Genomic DNA, 22,579 nt, shown 5'->3' with positions numbered 1-22,579 from the left:
CTAATAGATGTGGTACAAAATGTTTTTATTGGTGGTACAAAACGGTACAAGACTAATACAAAACTTTGACATTATTTTCGAGAACATTCGTTATTTTGGGGAACAAGTGAACGCTATGTCCAGATATTAGGTCGTCCATTTCTTCCTAATGGATGTGGTACAAAACTTTTTATTGGTGGTAAAAAACGGTATAAATCTATTACAAAACGCTGACATTATTTCTGAGGAAATTCGTCTTTTGGGGAAAAAGTTAACGCTGTTTGCAGACCTTATTTTGTCCATTACTGGATAATGGATGTGGTACAAAACTTTTTATTGTTTGTACAGAACGGCACAAAACTATTGCAAACCTTTGTGATTATTTTCGGAAAAATTAGTTATGGTGCGGAAAGAATTTAACGCTAGGTCCAGACTTTGAGTCGTCCATTACTTGTATATGGAAGTGGTACAAAACATTTTATTGGTGTTACAGAACTGTACAAATCTAGTACAAAACATTGACATTACATTCTGAAAATCCGCTATGCTAGGGAACAAGTTATAGCTGGGTCCAATCTTCAATAGTCCACAACTGGCTAATGGATGTGGTACAAACACTTTTGTTGTTGGTACAAAACGGTACAATATTAGTACTTATATTTGACATTAATTTTTAGAAATTTTATTATTTCGGGGAAAAAGTTAACGTTGTGTCCAGACATTAAATCGTCAATTACTGGCTAATGGAAATGTTACAAAACGTTTTATTGGTAGTACCAAACGAGACAAAAAAATACAAAACTGACATTTTTCGAGAAAATTCGTTATGCCGGGGAAAGAATTTAACGCTAGTTCCAAATTTCAAATCGGTTATTACTTGCTAATGGAGGTGGTACAGAACTATTTATTGGTCTTACAAAACGGCACAGACTAGTACAGAACATTGACACTATTTAAGGGAAAATTTGTTATGGTGGAGACCAAGTTAACGATGTGTCAAAACTTTAAATCGTCGTTACTGGCTAATGGAGGTTGTACAAAACTTATTTTCTTGGTACAAAAGAGTACAAAACAAGAACAAAATTTGGCATTATTTTCGAGAAAATTCTTTAGTTTGGAGAACAAGTTTATGCTAGGTTCAGATTAATTCGTCCATTATTGGCTAATGGATGTGGTACAAACCTTTTTATTGGTAGTACAAAACGGTTCGAAGCTAATATACAACTTTGACATTATTTCCGAGAAAATTCGTTTTTGGGGGGAACAAGTTCACGCTGGGTCCGGACATTAAATCGTCCATTTCGCGTAATGGATGTGGGACAAACCTTTTATTTTTGGTACAGAAGGGTACACAACTAGTACAAAACTCTGACATTATTTTCATTAAATTTGTTATGGTAATTAACAAGTTAAAGCTAGGACCAGCCATTAAATACTCCATCACCGGCTAATGGAAGTGGTACGAAAGATTTTGTTGGTGGTACGAAACGTTACAAAACCAGTACAAACTTTGAAATTATTTTCGAGAAATTTCGTTATGGTGGGGGAACAAGTTAAACCTAGGTAGAGACTTTAAGTCTTCCATTACTCGCTAATAGAGGTGGTATTGAACTTTCTATTTTTGGTGCAAAACTGCACAAAACTTGTACAAAGCTTTGACACTATTTTCGGGAAAATTTGTTATGGTGGGGAGCAAGTTAACGATTGGTCCAGACTTTAAATCGTCCATTACCGGCTAATGTTAGTGGTATAAAACTAGCCAAAACTTCGAAAATATTTTCGAGAAAATTCGTTATGGTGAGGAACAAGTTAGCTCTGGGTACAGACCTTAAATCGAACATATCTGGCTAATGGAAGTAGTACAAAACTTATTTTGTTGGTACAAACCGTACAAAACAAGAACAAAATTTGGCATTATTTTCGAGAAACTTCTTTAGTTTGGAGAACAAGTTGACGCTAGGTCCAGATTAAATCGTCTATTACTGGCTAATGGATGTGGTACAAACCTTTTTATTGGTGGTACAAAACGGTACAAGACTAGTACAAAACTTTGACATTATTTTCGAGAAAATTCGTTGTTTTGGGGAAAAAGTTAACGCTTGGTCCAGACATTATTCCGTCCATTTCTCCCTAATGGATGTGGTACAAAACTTTTTATTGGTGGTAAATAACGGTACAAATCTGTCAAAACGCTGACATTATTTTCGAGAAAATTCGTTTTTTGGGGGGAAAAGTTAACGCTGAGTCCAGACGTTATTTCGTCTACTACTGGCTATTGGATGTGGTACAAAACTTTCTATTGGTTGTTCAGAACGGCAGAAGACTATTGCAAACCTTTGCGACTGTTTTCGGGAAATTAGTTATGGTGGGGGAACATGTCAACGCTAGGTCCAGACTTTAAGGCGTCCATTACTTCTGTATGGAAGTGACAAAAAACATTTTATTAGTGTTACAAAACTGTACAAAACTAGGACAAAACTTTGACATTATTTTCGAGAAAATTCGTTATGCTAGGGAACAAGTTATCGCTGGGTCCAATCTTTAAATAGTCCACTACTGGCTAATGGATGTGGTACACACCTTTTTGTTGTTGGTACAAAACGGTACAAAATTAGTACTAAACTCTGACATTATTTTCAATATATTTGTTAAGGTAATTAACAAGTAAAAACTAGGTCCGGATATTAAATATTAAATTACTAACTAATTGAGGTGGTTCAAAACTTTTTATTTGTGGTACGAAACGGTACAAAACCGGTAAAAACTTTGACATAATTTTCGAGAAAATTCGTTATGGTAGTGGAACAATTTAACGCTGGTTCCAGATTTGATATCGTCCATTAATTGCTAATGGTGGAGGTACAGACATTTTTATTGCTGGTGCAAAACGATAAAAAACGGGTCTACGTCAAAACCCCCAAAGCCAAAACCCCCACACTCAAGAAATTGTCAAAACGCCCATACGATCGGTCATAACTCCCACACAAATGGACAAATCCCCCAAACGCACGAACGGTCAAAACCCCCACAGCCTAAACCCCCACACTCAAGAAATGTCAAAACGCCCACACGATTTGTCATAACCCCCACACAAATGGACAAATCCCCCAATCGCACGAACGATCAAAACCCCGTCAGCCAAAACCCCGAACTCAAGAAATGTCAAAACGCCCACACGATCGTTCAAAACTCCCACACATAGCAACGGTCACAATCTCCACATAAATGGACAAAACCCCCACACAATCGGAAAAATCCCCCACACTCTGAAAATATCGTGATTGCACGTCTTTGTTGCGGCTCTTTACGACGCCCACTTTAGCGTTTCTGTCATTACAAAACAGTGCAAGAAGAATAGTTGCAACATCGGTTTAAGTGGAATAAAAAATGTTATTAAAAGTACAAGGGCAAGACATACAACCAGGATCATTTCAGAGTGTGGGAGATTTGACCGATTGTGTGGGAGTTTTGTCCATTTGTGTGGGGGTTGTGTCCATTTATGTGGGGGTTGTGACCGTTGCTATGTGTGGCTGTTTTGTCTATATGTGTGGGAGTTATGACCGTTGGAGGTTATGACCGATTACCAGTGTGGGGGTTTTGGCTGTGGGGGTTATAACCGTTCCTGTATTTTGGAGATTTGTCCATTTGTGTGGGGGTTATGACCGATCGTGTGGGCGTTTTGACATTTCTTGAGTGTGGTGGTTTTGGCTGTGGGGGTTATGACCGTTCGTGTGTTTGGGAGATTTGTCCATTTGTGTGGGGGTTATGACCGTTTGTGTGGGCGTTTTGACATTTCTTGAGTGTGGGTGTTTTGGCTGTGGGGGTTTTGACCGGTTCCCTAAAAAACTAGTACAGGGTGCTGGCACTATTTTCGGGAAAATTCGTTATGATGGGGAACAAGTTAAGGCTCGGTCCAGACTTAAAATCGCCCATTACTTTCTAATTGAAGGGGTAGAAAAATTTTTATTGGTGGTTAAAAACTATTACAAAACTTTGAAATTATTTTCGAGAAAATTCGTTATGGTTAGGATGAAGTTAAGGCTCGGTCCAGACTTTAAATCGCCATTTACTTTCTAATTGAAGGGGTACAAAACTTTTTATTGGTAATAAAGAATATTATAAAACTGAAATTATTTTCGAGAAAATTCGTTATGGTGGGGATCAAGTTAATGCTGGTCCAGATATTAAACCGTCCATTACTGGCAAAAGGACGTGGTACAAAACTTTTTGTTGGCGGTACAAAGCTGTATAACACATTTGACATTATTTTCTAGAAAATTCAATATCTTTTGGAACACGTAAATGCTCGGTCAAGACATTATCGTGCATTACTGACCAATGGAGGTGGTACAAAATGTTTTATTGGTGGTACAGAACAGTACAAAACTAGTACAAAGCTTAGCCACTATTTTCGTGAAAATTCGTTATGGCGGAAGAACAAGTTAATGCTAGGTTCAGACTTTAAAACGCCTATTACTTGCTAATGGACATGGTACAAAACTTTTATTGGTGGTACAAAACGATACAAAGCTATTATAAACTCCGACATTATTTTCGAGAAAATTCGTTATTTTGGGAACAAGTTATTGCTGTGTCAAGACATTAAATCGTCCATTACTGACTAATAAATGAGGTAGAACACTTTTTATTCGTGGTGCAAAACGGTACAAATCTAGAACAAAATTTTGACACTATTTTCAAGAAATTTCCTTTTTTTGGTGAACAAGTTGATGCTGGGTCCAGACATTAACTCGCCCACTACTGGCACAAAGTACAAAACTAGTACATTAACTAGTACAAAACTTTGCCATTGTTTTCGGGAAAATTGTTTATGGTGGGGAAAGAAGATAAAAATTGGAACAGATATTAAATCGTCCATTACTGTCTAATGGACGTGGTACAAAACTTTTTATTGGTGGAAAAATAAGATACCGAACTTTGACATTATTTTCAAGAAAATTCGTTCTTTTGGGAAACAAGTTAAAGTTGGGTCCAGACCTTAAATCTTCCATTACTGATTAATGGATGTGGTACAAAACTTTTTATTGTTGAAAAAAAAGGTCCAAAATTCTGACATTATTTTCATTAAATTTGTTATGGTAATTAACAAGTAAACGCTAGGTCCAGGCATTAAATATTCTATTACTGACTAACGGATGTCTTACAAAACTTTTTATTTGTGGTACGAAACGGTACAAAACCAGTAAAAAACTTTGACATAATTTTCGAGAAAATTCGTTATTGTGGTAGAAAAATTTAACGCTAGTTCTAGACTTTACATCGTCTCTTACTTGCTAATAATGGAGGTACAGAACTTTTTATTGGTGGTGGAAAACGATAAAAACCTAGTACAGAGCACTGACACAACTTCCGAGATAATTCGTTATGGTGGGGAACAAGTTAAGGCTCGGTCCAGATTTTAAATCGTCCATTTCCGGCTAATGAAGGTAGTAAAAAACATTTTATTATTGGTAAAAAAGTCGTGCAAAACTTTGAAAATTTTTTGGAAAAAGATCGTTTTTCTGAGGATGAGTTTGACGCTGGGCCCAGACATTAATTCGTCCGTTACTGGCTAATGGATGTGGTACACAACTTTTTATTGTTTGTACAGAACGGCACAAAACTATTACAACTCTTTGCGACTTTTTTCGGGAAAATCAGTTATGGTGGGGGAACATGTTAACGCTAGGTCCAGACTTTTTAGTCGTCCATTACTTGTATATGGAAGTGATACCAAACATTTTATTGGTGTTACAAAACTGTACAAAACTAGGAAAAAGTTTGACATTATTTTCGAGAAATTTCGTTATACTAGGCTTAAGTTATCGCTGGGTCCAATCTTTAAATAGTCCACTACTGGCTAATGGATGTGGTACAAACCTTTCTGTTGGTACAAAACGGTACAAAATTAGTTCTAAAGTTTGACATTAAGTTTTAGGTAATTTATTATTTTGGGGAAAAAGTTAACGTTGCGTCCAGACATTAAATCGTCAATTACTGGCTAATAGAAAAGATACAAAACGTTTCATTGGTATTACAAAACGGGACAAAACGGGTACAAATCTTTGACATTTTTTCGAGAAAATTCGTTATGGCGAGATTTTAAATCGTTTATTACTTGCTAATGGAGGTGGTAAAGAACTATTTATTGGTGGTACAAAACGGCACAGACTAGTACAGAACATTGACACTATTTAAGGAAAAATTTGTTATGGTGGGGACCAAGTTAACGATGGGTCAAAACTTTAAATCGTCCCCTACTGGCTAATGGAGGTTGTACAAAACTTATTTTGTTGGTACAAAACAGTACAAAACAAGAACAAATTTGGCATTATTTTCGAGAAAATTCTTTAGTTTGGAGAACAAGTTGTGGCTAGGTCCGGATTAATTAATCCATTACTGGCTAATGGATGTAGTACGAACCTTTATATTGGAGGTACAAAACGGTACAAAACTAGTACAAAACTTTAGCATTATTTTCGAGAAAATTCGTTTTTTGGGGGAACAAGTTAACGCTGGGTCGGACATTAAATCATCTATTACTGCGTAATTGATGTGGATGTGGTACTAGTTGGTTCAAAAGGGTACATAACTAGTACAAAACTCTGTCATTATTTTCATTAAATTTGTTATGGTAAATAACAAGTTAAAACTAGGTCCAGACATTAAATATTCAATTACTGGCTAATGGACGTGGTACAAAACATTTTATTGGTGGTTCGAAACGTTACAAAACCAGTGCACAATTTGACAATTACTTTCGAGAAATTTCGTTATGATGCGGGAACATGTTAACCCTAGGTAGAGGCTTTAAGTTATCCAGTACTCGCTAATAGAGGTGGTATTGAACTTTCTATTTTTGGTCCAATACGGCACATAACATTTACAAAACTTTGACACTATTTTCGGGAAAATATGTTATCTTGTTGTAAGAACTTAACGTTAGATCCAGACATTAAATCATCTATTACTGGCTAATGGACATGGTACAAAACTTTATATTGGTGGTACAAAACGATTAAAACCAGTACAAAACATTGGCATTATTTAAGAGAAAACTCATTATTTTGGGGTACGAGTTAAAAAGGGGTCAAGACATTATCGTCCATTACTGGCTAGTGGAGGTGGTACACAACTTTATATTATTGGTACAGAACAGTACAAGACTAGTACAAGTTTTGCCACTATTTTCGGGAAAATTCGTAACGGTGGGGGAACAAGTTAACGCTAGGTCCCGATTTTTAATCGTCCATTACTTGCTAGTGGATGTGGTACAAATCTTTTTGTTGTTGGTACAAAACGGTACAAAATTAGTACTAAAATTTGACATTAATTTTTAGTAAATTTATTATTTTGTGGAAAAATTTAACGTTGTGTCCAGACATTAAATCATAAATTACTGGCTAATGGAAATGATACAAAACGTTTTATTGGTAGTACAAAACGAGACAAACAGGTACAAAACTTTGATATTTTTTTCGAGAAAATTCGTTATGGCGAGGGAAGAATTTAACGCTAGTTCCAGATTTTAAATCGGTTATTACTTGCTAATGGAGGTGGTACAGAACTATTGATTGGTGGTAAAAAACGGTACAGACTAGTACAGAACATTGACACTATTTAAGGGAAAATTTGTTATGGTGGGGACCAAGCTAACGAAGGGTCAAAACTTTAAATCGTCCCTTACTGGCTAATGGAGGTTGTACAAAACTTATTTTGTTGGTACAAAACAGTACAAAACAAGAACAAAATTTGGTATTATTTTCGAGAAAAGTCTTTAGTTTGGAGAACAAGTTGATGCTAGGTCCAGATTAATTCGTCCATTACTGGCTAATGGATGTAGTAGAAACCTTTATATTAGAGGTACTGAATAGTACAAGACTAGTACAAGTTTTGCCACTATTTTCGGGAAAATTCGGGAAAATGATGGGTGAACAAGTTAACGCTAGGTCCCGATTTTTAATCGTCCATTACTTGCTAGTGGACGTAGTACAAAACTTTTATTAGTGTTACAGTAGATTGGTTACCTAACTACTGGCGCACTTTCCCCCTCCACCCCTGGCTACCAAAAATTACAAATCCGCCACTGACCATTGAACTTTAATAAAGAAGGTGAGAGCAAAGTAGATTAGATATTGTACACTGCGCATATGCTTTTATGACATTTAAAATCATAAAAACTTACATCTAAAAACTTACATCTAAAAACTTACAATCTAAAACTATTTCTCTTCTAACTTATAGTGTCCCCATGGTAGAGTATCTATCCCATTCTTTAAAACACATCTCTTATCATCCACACAACTTAAAGCTAACTTATTTACCTCTATACTGTACAAATCGTGCTTATAACTTCTAATCAAATTCATCTTCTTATAATATTCTTTTTGACTAATCAAACAGTCCTTATATTCGTTAAATGAAAGTTCTTTATACACAACACTCTTCTTAACACCTTTAGCCTTCTTACAACACTTTTCTTTATCGAACTTACCTTTAAAGCCTTTATCTGTTAAATCTATTTGAGGTGCTTTTATACTATACATCTTACTTCTTAAACCTACAAACTCTTCTATGATTGTACCTTTTATCTCATCCTTCATCTTACCAAGTATTTTCTTATTGATTTGTGGTATCTTATTTTTGTTATCTTTAGGGTAGTCACTGGTATCGAAGTAATCAATGTAGTTTTTCATGTCCTCGTACACATCTTCTGTTTGAATATGGTATATATAGCTATCAGTATCTGTATAACATACTTCTATTTTGTCTTGGTATTTTGGTTTCATCACATTGTAATGGAAGTCGTACATTAAATATTTCGATAGATCTAAGATACTCATTCCAACATATATTGGTTTATTGAAAGTTAATTTTGTTTTATTCATTATGATCGCACATAGATTCTCAGTATAAATAATTCTATCTTTAAAATTTGGTTTAGCAATTAGTTTTTCCACTCTTGTTGGATCACATTCTATTTTTATAGGTTTACATCTCTTTCTAATATTTTCCATAGTCTTTCCAAAAACTGAATTGTTCATGAGCTTATAGAAGTCTTTTTCAAAGTCATTTGTTGCTCTAGTTCTCATCTGCGTGTTTAAATCAATATATTTCTTTAACCAATCTGATTGTTCGAACTCTATTACTCGATGTATCTTGGTAAGTTTTAATCCAAGTGAAAGACATTGTTTTAGGTTTCGATAGTGAATTACATATTTTTCTTTGTCATATAGGGTTGTTAAGAGTTTTGATTGTTTTGAACCAGGTGGACACATGTTTTGAGGTGCTAATGGGTAGTCTTTGTGATAGTCATGCAATTCTTTAGGATATTCAAGATCAACTTCTAATATGTAACCAGTATCAGAATCATCAGGTATATTTGTGAAATCTTTTTCTCTTATCTCATCTTCACTTAACCATCTGAATCCCTTATACGGCATATATTGACTCATTGCCCACCCATACAAGTTATTGGCATCTAGATACATTAAGTAAGAATCTTCTTTATTCTTATTGTAATCTTCCATATACTTATTGTTTGCTTTCACATATCTTTTTGAGCATTGACTAATCCCACCTCTTATACCTTTCTCTATCATCAATAACATATCGTAATCAGTTAATAACTCTAGTTTTATAGTTGTCATCTTTAACATTGCATCCCAAGCTAAACCTGGTGCTGTCGTATACCAAGCTGGATCGAGACCATAAGCTTTAAGACATGTTTCTCTAAAGTTCTCAAACACATCCGCTAATAACAACACGTCGGTTTTTAGATATAAGTCATGGTATTGACCGAGATTCTTAATTTTAAATGTTTTCCACACTTTCTTTGCATGCTTATAATCCTCATCACTTATATGTGTTTTTGTTAGCTTGTTGAAAAATAATTTTTTTGAAGGAAATTTTCTTTGTTTAAACTTATTCCAGTCACTAACATGATCGTACGGGTAAACACCTTTTCTTCTTACAAGGTTAAATTGTTCTTCATCAGGATAGAAGTGATGTGTGTGACCCATTTGTTCTTTCGTTAGGTTTGATGATAATTTGTCTAAACTACATGCCATAAATCTAAATGAATCTACGAATTTTAATTTGATAGTTCCTACTTTTTTACTGAATGATATGTAGCGCTGCTCGTTATTAGGTATTAATTCTATTTGTTCTTTATTACATCCTAGCTCTTTTATAAACAAGTGAGAGTCATATCCAGATAAGTTATGTATAATCACTGGTACGAACTTAGGTATTCTAACTGTTAAGTTACAGTTGTTACATAATGCAGCTACAAACTCCCCTGTTATATGATCGTGATGTTTAACTTTATGGTTTTCTGGTGTATATTTTACTGTACAGTAAGAGCAGGATTCGGATTGATTGAACTCTTTTATCTGTTTACGTGTTAATGGTAACTCATTATTTTGACTATATATGTTTGATATTTGTTTATCTTCTTTCTTTAACATTCTTATGAACTTTTTTGCTGCATCTTTACCTCTATACACAACAGGATTAGTTTTACTTCCATCACTTTTTACAATATAGTAACAGAACCCAGATGGTTTGTGCTGTTGATATTTTTTGGTATATGACCCATCTTCTGGATAACATTGTTTACATCCCATAACCTTATGTAGCAGACATTCAAAATCAGCGTAAATCACAAATGGCAACTTCATCGTAAATTGATAGTTTTTAAATTCAACGTATGTATCTTTCGGTGGCATTTCTATCTTAACAGCTTCGTGAGTGGAACAATCTTTTTCGTGTTTATCTAATGCACTTTGTGAGTAAAAATATAACAAGCATCTATCACATAAGTATTTTCGAGCTCTCCATTTAGTCATTTGGCTGCTAACTAATCTACTTAGATCTTTAATCCAACAATAGTGTGTTTTAACTTGGTCTTCATTGTGTTCTTTTACATATAATAAATTCACATGGATGTCTTTTTTGTTTTTAGTATGATATAAAACGTATACTGTATATTTTCCATCATCACTATATGTATAAACGTTAAATGATATATTGAGCCGTTTTTCAATTTTTGGGATGTCACTTAGTTTTACAGGAAAATGAATATCTTTTAATATTGTTTCTAAGTCTTTAACAACTTGCTTGTACTTTGGTGGCCGTTGAGGATATTTTTCAACAGGATGCAATGCAGAGGCAATTGAATACAAGAAACATTTTTCATCTTTGTTTTTTACATTGATAACAGCTTTTTTCTTTTTAATTTCATTTGGTAGTTCTATGTATGATGATCCTCTATATGGTGCATATTTATTAAGAGCTAACTCTAAGTAGTTTATATTTGTAAGAGTCCATCCAGAACCTCTATCTTGGAACTTATCCATTCTTGCTCGTAATATTTGTTTAGCATCACTTAAGAATTCTTTTAGATTGGTTGATTGGAATACCTCTTTGTTATTAATGTTGAAGTAAATGTCTTGAATCTCTTTACCTTTCTTATATTGACAGCTTATTAGTAGATTAGCCTTTAACGATCCATGTTTTTGTAAGCTGATGTTCAATCTATTTATTAAAGCTTTTGATGTTGACGTGATATATTGTTCTAGTGGATCATGTTCTTTATAAGTTGTTGTAAATCTCCATGTTTCTAATCTTGATTTGAATGCTGTGCTTTTAAGTTTTACATCGATTGGTTGTGATTCAACTTTGATTCTTGGTTCTTCAAATACTTCTTGTTGAAATGGGTATATATTTCTAGTCTGCCTTCTGCTTTGTTCATCGTCATGTTGTTTAAGAAGGTCTATCAGTTCTGCTTTTCTTAATCGGGAATATCTTCTGATTCCCCTCTCTTTACATTGTCGTCTTAAATCTATTACAGTAAATTTACTATAATTATTCATCTTATTTATTATATAGAAAATCTTCAATTTTTATCTTCACCGGGTTATTTCAGCTCATTTTCATTTTTTCTAACACATCGTTTAAACATCTGCACGCGTCTGCCATTGCCTACATATGTTTCCTCGTTGTGTTAGTCTAGAACTTTCATGGGAAGACCCATCAAAGTCACATATACACATTTAAAACTGAATCATTTTTGTAAGCTTACTCATCATCATCATCATAATCATCACTACCATATTCATCATCACTATTCAAATCAGATGTTTTTGTTGCATTATTAATAATTCTTTTTCCTTTAACAGTATTTGCTTCTCTAGTAGTGTTGCTAAGAGTTTAAGATCATGATGAATTAGTTCAAGTCTATCATGTAATAAATCAAAATGTGCTTCCATATTTGTTATATAGAAAACCATAAACGTTGTTACCTTTACAAATATCTAAACACACAACGTATTGTTAATTGTCTCTTATACTCAAAAACAAATCAACAACAAACTCGTCGTCTTCTTCTTCAATATCCACATGGCAGCCATACGAAACAACACAGCTGTATTTTTCTTTGACTTTGTTTAGGAGGTTGACCGAGTTTGGATCTTTGGTTTCTGATAACACTGACATTCTTGGACACTTTTCTCTGAGACACTGAAGTCTCACTTTGACGTTGCGCTGCTGAACCCTCCCAACCCAATATTTGTATGACTCGTAAGGCCTAACCTGATCATGTTTGTCTGTGTCGTACTTGTCTACTATGTCTTGAAGCTGACCAGCCGTGAGGATCTTTTTAACAATAACTAGTTTGTGTATTTTCCCCTGATCTTCTGTATGTTCGGCTGCTATGGTCTTGAGCTTTGTTATCTCTTTTGTTTGTTCTTCGTTGTGTATTTTGAGGTCAGCCATTAGCTGTTCTACTTCTTCTAATCTGGTTAGTAATTTTTCGTTGTCTTGTGCATATTGTCTAAAGTCTCGAGTGAAGTAATTGATAATAATCTGGTTACATTTAAGATAAAACTCAGGAGAAAGCCATAAAGATATAGCAAGAATTAATTCGTTAGTTACGTATTGACCAGTTATTTTCTTTGTTAACCGATCTTTATTATCCCCAGTTACTTCGTAGCCGGCGCCAGATATCCCGCACCGGCTTTGATTTATGTAAGAGACCAACTCTATGCTATGTTTGCTGCATTTCCAATCTCTGAACCTTTTACCAGCACTCTGACACAACTTGGTAGCGTTAAAGTATCCAGTGTTCTTATCTATAATCAATTTAAAATCTCCAAACAGACCATACCAATAATTGTCTTTAATCTGTTCGTAGCAAATATCGTTTAAACTAAGAGAATTATTCATAGTACCCATATTTATTATATAGAAAATCTTTATTTTTAACTTCATTTTCGTTACCAGCTAGTTTTACTGTGTAAGACGAGTTTCTGAAGTTCCTAGCTTCGGAGGAATTTTGAAGTGGTCTGTTTCTAGACCGCTTATCTTTTCCGAAATGAGCTTGTCTTCTGATGTTTTGTTTTGTGTCATGATGGTATATTTTGTAACCGGAAAATCTTCCGTTCGGGCTTTTGTTTGTTCTAATACAACGCTTCGTACATTGATGGGCTAACCCATAAAAGCAATGGTAAATTTAGTTTCTCGTATTTTTATACTTAAATGTCTCTTAACTGAATAAACCTGTCAACAAGATCTATATCACTTAAATCTGTGTTCATATGCGAGCCGTGCCAAGTTATTCTATCATCATTTCTTTCTTTAGCTCTGTTGTATAAGTTGATAGAGTTTGGTTCGTCGACGTTAAGCAGAATACTCATACTTGGATACTTAAGTTTGAGTTGTTTAATCCTACTTTCGTAATTGCATGTTTGTACTCTTCCAACCCAATACTTATATCGTTCTATTCTTTCTTTTTGATCTCGTTCTTCTTCGTCATAGTAAAAAAGTATATTTTCAAGTTGTTCTTTAGTAAGGTTTTTCTTGATAATGAATAGCCTATGTATCTTTCCTGGATCTTCTGTATATGGTGCTGCAACTGTTTTAAGATAATCAACTTTGCTTTCTAGTTCTTGATTGTGCAATCGTAATTGCTCCATTTGTTGTTCTATCTCTTCTACTCTTGTTTGAAGCTGATCGTTGTTAGTAAGGTATAGCTGTTGAAAGTCTTTAACGAAGTAATTGATAATGATTTGATTGCATTTAAGATAAAACTCTGGAGATAACCATCGTGATATATCTAGAATCAATTCTTTACAAACATACGTTCCTCTTATTTCATTCCATATTTCTTCTTTACCTCCTGCTACTTTTTTGATAATTTCTATACCCGGAATACCGGTTCTGGAAATGTATGCTATGAGCTCTTTTGATCCCTTATTTTCTAACCAGTGATCAAGCCTTTTTCCACCATCTTGACACAACTTAGTAGCATTGAAGTATCCTGTACTCTTATCTATAATCAACTTGAAATCACCGAAGATACCATACCAAGAGTTATCTTCGATCTGTTCGTAGCAAATATCATTTAAACTAAGAGGACTATCCATAGTACCCATATTTATTATATAGAAAATCTTTATTTTTAACTTCATTTTCGTGGGGTCCACCAGCACTGGACCCCTTTCAAACATGCATACGTCGCTTCTTTGAAGTGGTCTATATCTAGACAGCTTATTTTTTCATTGTAAAATTTTACTAATTCTTTAGAGTTCTTAGTTTGAAAGCTAGGTTTCTCTTTATTTTTACCGGAGCATATTTGCTCCACTTAATTTTTATGTAGAGCAACAGAGCAAAAGTGCTCCATTGCTCCTCCTGTTATTTGATAAGTAGAGCGCCTGATGGGATTCCAGCTACCGGTTTTTTCATTATAGTATCTTATCAATTCAAAAATTAGCTGGCTTACATCCAAGCCAGCAAAAACTCAACGTATTGCTGAGTTTCTGAAGTGGCCGGATTTGTAAAATGGGTTTTGCAGCTCCCCAGCAAAGGTCCCCGTTTCAAGGATCTCATATTTGTTTGTATGTAACTTTGTTTTGGAGCGACCCCTCTAGCGCTGGAAATATATGTTATGGGGGGTATCGTTTCGTTACCCCCTTATCTCATTTAAACCAACCTTTTATGGCATAATAACCTTTTATCTATCCAACTATTATGCGAATCATTAAACCCTAGCCATTTGACATATACTTTATCAACTTTCTTTCTCAACACCTTTTCCACCAAGTATTCATCTTTGTGTTTCGTCTTTAATAGTTCTGGTTCGTAAAATCTACCTTGCACATCCTCTTCTTCTAAATCTCTAATTCTATATGTAGGCGGATTAGATGGAATAACTTCACTAATAACAAATACTTCTGTTGACCAATTAGGTGTATATCCTTTCAAAAATAACCCTTTCGACTTACTTGTACGAACATGATCACCTAACTTGTATTTGGACTTAACACGCTTATATTCTTTTTGATACACTTTCTCCAATATTGTTCGCTCATTCTTCTTCTTAACTTCTATAGGTTTTAAACCAATTATTCTATGAATTTGATGATTATACTCTTTAACTAGTGTTGGTAATATCTCTATCCATTTATAATTTCCTTGTGTCGTGAATCTTTTCCACATGTTCTGCTTAAGTGTTCGATTAAATCTCTCAACAACAGAAGCTTTCTTACCACTATAGGTTGAGTAGTCATTAATCCTATTTTCCTCCATCAACTTCTTAAACTCTTTATTGTAAAACTCTTTACCTTGATCTGTTTGTAAGTTACTAGGCTTTCTTGTTCTTAATATGAATTCGAATGCTTCTGTAACATTCTTCCCACTCTTATCTTTAACAGGAACAGCAAACGCATATTTCGAGTACACATCTATAATCGTTAGCAAATACTTATAACCTTTATTGATTTTTGAAACACCTTTTAATACTCCACTATCCATTTCTACAAGATCAGCCTGCCAAAGATCATCGATACCTTTTATAACTACACTTAATCTGTCAAAGTTTTTTCTAGATGGTTTGTGAATTTCTTCTATAATGTCTTCTCTAACACCTTTACCTTCTTCTAGTCAATAAGGCTTTTTAACGAATTGGGTTTTAGTAACACCACATACGGAACAAATACCTTTCTTTAGATATCTTCCATTCTTTGTTTGTTCAATTCTAATGGTATCTTTATTCGTATCTGTCGATTTCTTACACTTAACACAATACATCCTGTTTATTATATAGAAAATCAATAACTATCGCTGTTTAATATTATGCTATCAACATTCTCACCATCATCATCACTATCTTCGTCTTCTCTTTCTACATGCGCAAGAAGCAATAGTAATTTACCATGTTTCAGATCAGAATCTTTAGATTTTCTAACTGCTAATTTATCATTTGTATTAAAGTGCAATGGAAAAGTTTCAACTAGAGAATCATTTAAATATATATCTATATAATACGTATTGTAAGATGACTCTATATGCATTATCCTACCTTTATAAAGAAATTTGTATGTGATAGATAGATTATGTATTAAAAAGAACGGAGTTTCAACATTTTCTGATATCACTCGACTATGAAGCTCTATAACATAACTCCGTTTGGTGAAGTTAAGCTCTTCTTTCAACATAGCAATATCTTTTCTCACAACTGTATTATCTAACTCTGATGTCATTTTAACATTACCAAAGATATCCATATTTATTATATAGCAAACGTCTTTAGGAAAGCTCTCTTTCTATGTACATTACAACAAACAATAATTGTCCTTCTTCCATAGCAGAATTTTTATTTGGTTTAATCGTAATTATATCGTTCTTCTTAAAGTCAAAAGGTATCTCTTTAATCAAAGTATCACCCAAATATATATCTAGAAAGTATTTATCCAAACTTAAGTCCATGTGCATTATTTTCCCATTATAGAGAAATTTGTAACCGTTAGAGAGATTAAATATTCTAAAGATTGGCTCCTTAACGTTTTTAGCTCTTAATCGATATAATAGAGGCATGGTTTCTTTCTGCATAACCAATTTAGTAGTATCCATTCTAATCTTTTGAAAATCTTCTTTCTTTATGTATGTGTCTTGTAACGTTTCTAATGCATCTTCAAATCGTTTTCTATCGTTCTCTAGTTGAGCTTCTACTGATCTAAGTTGACTTACACTAACAATATCATTTAAATTCTCCAACAATTTTAATTTTTCTTCACTAATATCAACATCACCTTTTCTATCTTTAACATTACCAAATATATCCATACTCATTTATTATACAGAAAATGCCCATCCTAGTTTTTCAAAACATTTCTTTATCATCTCTATTTGTCTAGGTGAGCGTTTAAAATCAATATCAACATGAACATCATGCTTTTTCAACAGATGGTACAATACACATTTCAAGTTAAGTGTTTCCTCCATATGTTGTAATCTTAATGGTTTTTGATCGGTAAGGTGATAGTGTATTAAATAGACATAATCACAATATTTTGTATATTTGTTTTTCTTTAGTACTTCTAGAACATCTTTTGTTGATATTAAATGTTTTGGCATATCTCCAAATTCATCATTTAACACCTTGAGCACCTCTTCAGGAATAATTCTATCCTGTAAAGCTTGCAAACGAGATAGCTGTAACTTAAATCTTTTTGTAGTATCGTACCATGGTTTTCTCGCACAAGCAGCTCTCATTCCTTCATTAGTATCGTAAACCCCACCACTCTCTACAGAACAATCATCACAAATGTAACTACTCATACCTTTTGTTAATGACTTACTACCACAATAACTGCATTGTAATGGTCTAGAGCTATAATTTGACAGCAAATCCTTTAAGGTAATTATTGTGCGTAACTTTTCCAACTCTTCTTTCGTGTACAAAAATTTTGGTATTAACATTTTCCATAGATCAATAGCATTGTATACGTTGTTTTTATCTTTTAATTCTATCTCGCTAACATGCTGAAAATACTGACAAAAATTATATCTATCTAATGCATGTAGTTCATCCTCATGCTTCTCAAAATAATCTAAAAATCTATTGTGTACAGCTTCCATATTTATCTTAAAGAAAAACTTTTATGCATACAAACCATAAAAGCACTTAATCATTTTTAATCATATACATAACGGCACTAAAAGGATACCCCTGATTTAGAAGATTTAAAACCTTAACACAAAGATAACCACATATAACTGAGTTAAAGTCTTGTATTCGTTCGTCATTGTAAAGTAAGTTTTCGGTAACAAGATATTGTACCAGTTGTTTAGGAGGAACACCACCATAAGAATCGAACACGTACTTTATGTTGTTATCTTTCCAATAGCATATCCAATGACTACCAATGTTTTCTGATTTACCAAGGTTAACTATACCACACTCATTTACATAAGGTCTTTGTGGAAGTTCATCACTCATAAATACACCTCTAAATCGTTTTATCTTTAATTCTTTAACCAACATCTCTATATCGAAGTTGGTCAATGGTTTTAGTTTTTTGACTTCTTTGGTTTACCTGCTCCCTGCTTTTCTTCCATAGCCATATTGTGTCTCTTTTGTTCTTCAAGTTCTTGTTTATTCTTCTTAGCATCCAGTACAGTTTTAGTAATCGCTGCTGCACCACCTGCTAATGAGCCAACTGCTCCTAAAGCTGCTAGAATGGCTAGAATTGTAAAGATAAAACCGCCAATATGCTCTTTCTTAATCTTTTTCATTTGTGCAGTAGTTAAAGTTCAATCCATTCCTTTACCTTCTTTAATTTTCTTAGATTCATCGTTAAGTTGTTTCTTTGTTAATACATGATCAATATTTAAATCCTTTAGTTCGTTATAAGGAACACTAAACATACAACCTTTAATAGAACACATCTTCCTATTTATTTAAGAGAAAATCTTGGTTTGCAAAAGTACAGTTGTTGTTGCTCCACCAAAATCAATTAAGGAATCATTCTCATCTGTTTTCCTTATCTCAAAATTATCAACCTTGTCTTTAGATATAGGGAAAAATAATGGATAAGTAGGCTCGTAAATAATATTATGTTTGAACTCAGCATCTGTTTTGAATGATGCTATGATCCCTGTTTCTCTATGTGTGTATTCTGTATCTTTAACAAACATGCCATCTGGTATATTACAGTGAACATTTATAGTATCAAACGGATGAAACTTTGGCAACTTACCTCCAATATGTGTTTTGTTTTTTCTAAAACTTCAAAAACATTAAACCCGAGGACAGTGCCTATACTCCCAATTGTAACATCATTACTATCAGTTTCAATTTTAACTCTATTTCTTAAATGGTCTTCTGATAATGTTATGTTGATGGATTGAGATTTTAAATATTCATTAAGACTGTTTAAGTTGTATTGCCCTTCTGGTATAAAAACTTGTCTATCACCATATGAGAAACTGTTTTTTTGTGTTGTTATGTTTGGAGTTAGATATGTACTGTAAAACCTAACTAGTCCTATACTTAAATAGTTGCTCCTGTTTTCTAATTCGTTATGGAGTTTCTTCTTTAAAACAGAAGTATCGCTCGTTAGCTTAAATACCTTAGCCATTTACTATATAATAAATGAATGAGTTTGATTTACCTAGAGATATTCCGAGAGAGAAAGTAATCAAGTTAATAGAAGATGTCATTCAAAAGTTAGAATACAGTTTAAAGAAGAAAAAGAGAAAACTACAAATTGTTAAATATGCATACTACACTTTGATCACGTTGTCGGTTATACTTTCTGCAACAATTGGGTTTATTAATGTTTTTATACCTGTAACAATTTACTCAATATTAACAACGTCTCTCGCAACTGGAAGTGCTATTATAACAGGTTTGTCTTCTAAGTTGAACATAAGCAAAAGAAAAGACGAATATAAAACCATTGTCACTTGTATTAACTCATTTAAAGAACAGTTAGAGATGATAATAACATTGAATGGTGAAATGGATAGCGAATATATAAAAGATACGTTGCTTAAGATCAGAGAACAACTTAAAGATATAAGATCATAAAATTTGCCCCGCTGTATTCGGAGGTCCAAAAAGTCCAAGACTTCAACGTGTATATTTTTGGTAGCACCGATCGGAGCTCCCTATCTGTTAAGTATTTTTTCGCATCTAAAGGTTCAAATCCAGCAGACCTCTTAATCTCAGACACATACTACAAGAAGGCACTTGCTACGATCCTAACTCTATCAATCTGTTTAACCGCCTCAAAGAACAAGAAGCTATGCAAATACAAGTCAAGCCCTTAAAGATAACGTAAGACCTGGAGACTACAAATGGCGTCCGCATTACGTACACCCTTCCAAATGAATAACCTCACACAATTTTCATCAACGATCCGGGTCTGTACTAGTACTATGAGCAGAAAATTAATCATCGGAATTCCGAGGGTTTTTAAACAAGCATCATATGAGGCCAAATTAGCAGGTAACAAGAAGCAATCAGAGATCACGTAAAAACAAAATATCAACGGGTATATAGAGATTTTAAGGGTGAGCAAAACGCTCACCCTACAGTTCATCCTCAAATTGTTTGAAAGGGGTCCAGTGCTGGTGGACCCCAACGTGGGGCATTGAATCAATGCCCCTAACTTCTGAAAAAATTTTTCTTATCTTCTTCGTCTACATGATTTTGGATGACGTTTCTAGGTTGTGAATACTCTAAGACAAATAAGATCATAAAAGGTGAAGATTTTCTCTATAATAAATGAGTAAGAAAACTATTAATTGGGATGTAAAAGAGATGATAAAAGAAACAACAGCTAAGAAAAGAAATGGAGAACTTATACCTGATGATGTTCGATGCCTTATCGTGGGTCCGTCGGCGTGTGGTAAAACTTTTTTGCTATTTAACTTCTTATTACAGCCAGGTTGGTTAAACAATAATTACTTCTACATATATTCTAAAAGCATGAATCAACCAAAGTATGAGCAGTTAAAAGATCGATTTGAAAAGGCAGAACTAAAGTTCAATAAACAAATAGCAACGTTCTTAAGCGGTAATGATTCTATTGTACCTATTGATGAATGTGAAAAATACTCTGTTGTTGTGTTTGACGATTACATTTTAGAGAATCAAGATACTGTTAGAAATTAGTTTACAAGAGGTAGGCATAGGAATTTAGACTGTTTCTATCTTGCACAAACATATTCAAAAGTACCTAAACAGCTTATAAGAGATAACGTTAACTTCCTATGTATATTAAGACAAGATGATACTAATCTTAAACATGTGTATAATGAGTTTGTTGGAGGAGATATGTCTTATGATAAATTTAAAGAGATATATTCAAAATGTTGGCAAGAAGATTATGGTTTTATAGTAATTGATATGACAAGGAAGGTAAACAATGGTAAGTATAGGAACAAGATAAAACACTTTATAAACGTTTGAATAAGAGTCTATCGTTCTTCCTATTCATTAATAGGCTAGATGAACATGTTCTTAAAGCTAATAGGTGTATGTGAGTTAATCTTTATCGCTGTCTTGGGCACTGTCTTCAACTTGATTAAGCTTGTCCTTGTGAACTTTAAGTATCTCCATCATTAGGTCCGACTCGCTCAATGTTAAACCAGTTGATAAGTGCATCTGTTTTGTTTTTATCTTGTCTTGTAAGCGCTCTTTAACCCTATTGAATAGATTGATTGAGTTGGGGTATGTTACTTGCATTATGATTTCCATTTGTGGGTAACGTTTGCGTGCTAAGTCGAGTCTTGATTGTAAGTTTTGTTCTTGGACTCTAATGGCGTAGTATTCAAACTCAATGTTGCGTCGGTTTGTCTCGTCGTCTGAATCATCTCCATCTTTGTAGTTCTTCTTGATTAAAACAAACTTGTGTAACTTGAGCTCATTGTGTGTGTCGAGTACTATCTTGGGCTCTACGGCTTGAAATAAGCTTTCGCGTTTAAACAAGTTGTGGCTTAATGTGTTGATTGGATTGCTAACATATTCTTGAAACTTGACACTAGCTGGAGAATGTTATTGGGTAGATCTAGTTTGTATTGGCCTGTTCGTCTGATTGATGGTAGTACTTCGGTTGTTATCCATCTCTTAAACTCTTTGGCTTTGGGCTTCTTTGATGATAACACTAAGGAATACAGACCAGACTCGGTGATGAAGATTGTATGTTGTTGTGGATTAACGCGGGGCGGTGAATTGTCGCTCCTAACTTCTGAAAAATTTTTCTTATCTTCTTTGTCTACATGATCTTGAATAGCATCTCTTGGTCGTGAATATTCTAAAATTGTGGCAACGTCTTTACCTTTGAACCATACATTGCCTTCTACGTCTAATAGTGTTAATAACTCTTGATTATCAAGTTTAAATATCGACATATTTCAAAGCGTTTCTAATGGCTCTTTTGTTGCTTCATTTTCAGCGTGCACATACTTCCATCTCTAACAAAATCAAACACTTCTTAAACGTTTGACGTTTTTTGATGTTTGACGTTTTAACGTTTGACGTTCTTTGACGTTTATTGACGTTCTTTGACGTTTATTGACGTTTGTTCGTTTTCTATACAATAAATGGATGAGAAAGAAATTGATAAGAATATTAAGTTGAAGGAGTTCTTGATAAAGGGCTTTTAATCTTGGAAGAAAGAAAGAGCAGGTATATATGATAAATTTAAAACATAAGAGCAACCTGTAATTGATGCTATTCAAAACTTGGGAAGTGAGATCAAAGAAGTAGCTGAACAAAATAAAAATCTAATAACTGAACTTGTTCCAGTTG

At 33.8% G+C, this 22,579-nt stretch overlaps 1 protein-coding gene across 1 annotated transcript; it reads right to left on the bottom strand.

Annotated features, from left to right (window-relative positions):
* Nucleotides 1-21,765: 21,765 nt before the first annotated feature.
* LOC145682816 (uncharacterized protein HI_1418-like) lies at nucleotides 21,766-22,179 on the bottom strand. The gene has a single exon (XM_081754186.1). The coding sequence runs from the start codon at nucleotides 22,177-22,179 to the stop codon at nucleotides 21,766-21,768; it is 414 nt and encodes a 137-aa protein (XP_081610312.1).
* Between the last annotated feature and the right edge of the window lie 400 nt (nucleotides 22,180-22,579).

This window comes from Thermobia domestica, chromosome 4 (assembly GCF_964235325.1).
Source record: "Thermobia domestica chromosome 4, izTheDome1.hap1.1, whole genome shotgun sequence".
Taxonomy (NCBI): Eukaryota; Metazoa; Arthropoda; class Insecta; order Zygentoma; family Lepismatidae; genus Thermobia; species Thermobia domestica.
This window is presented reverse-complemented; position numbering and strand designations above follow the sequence as displayed.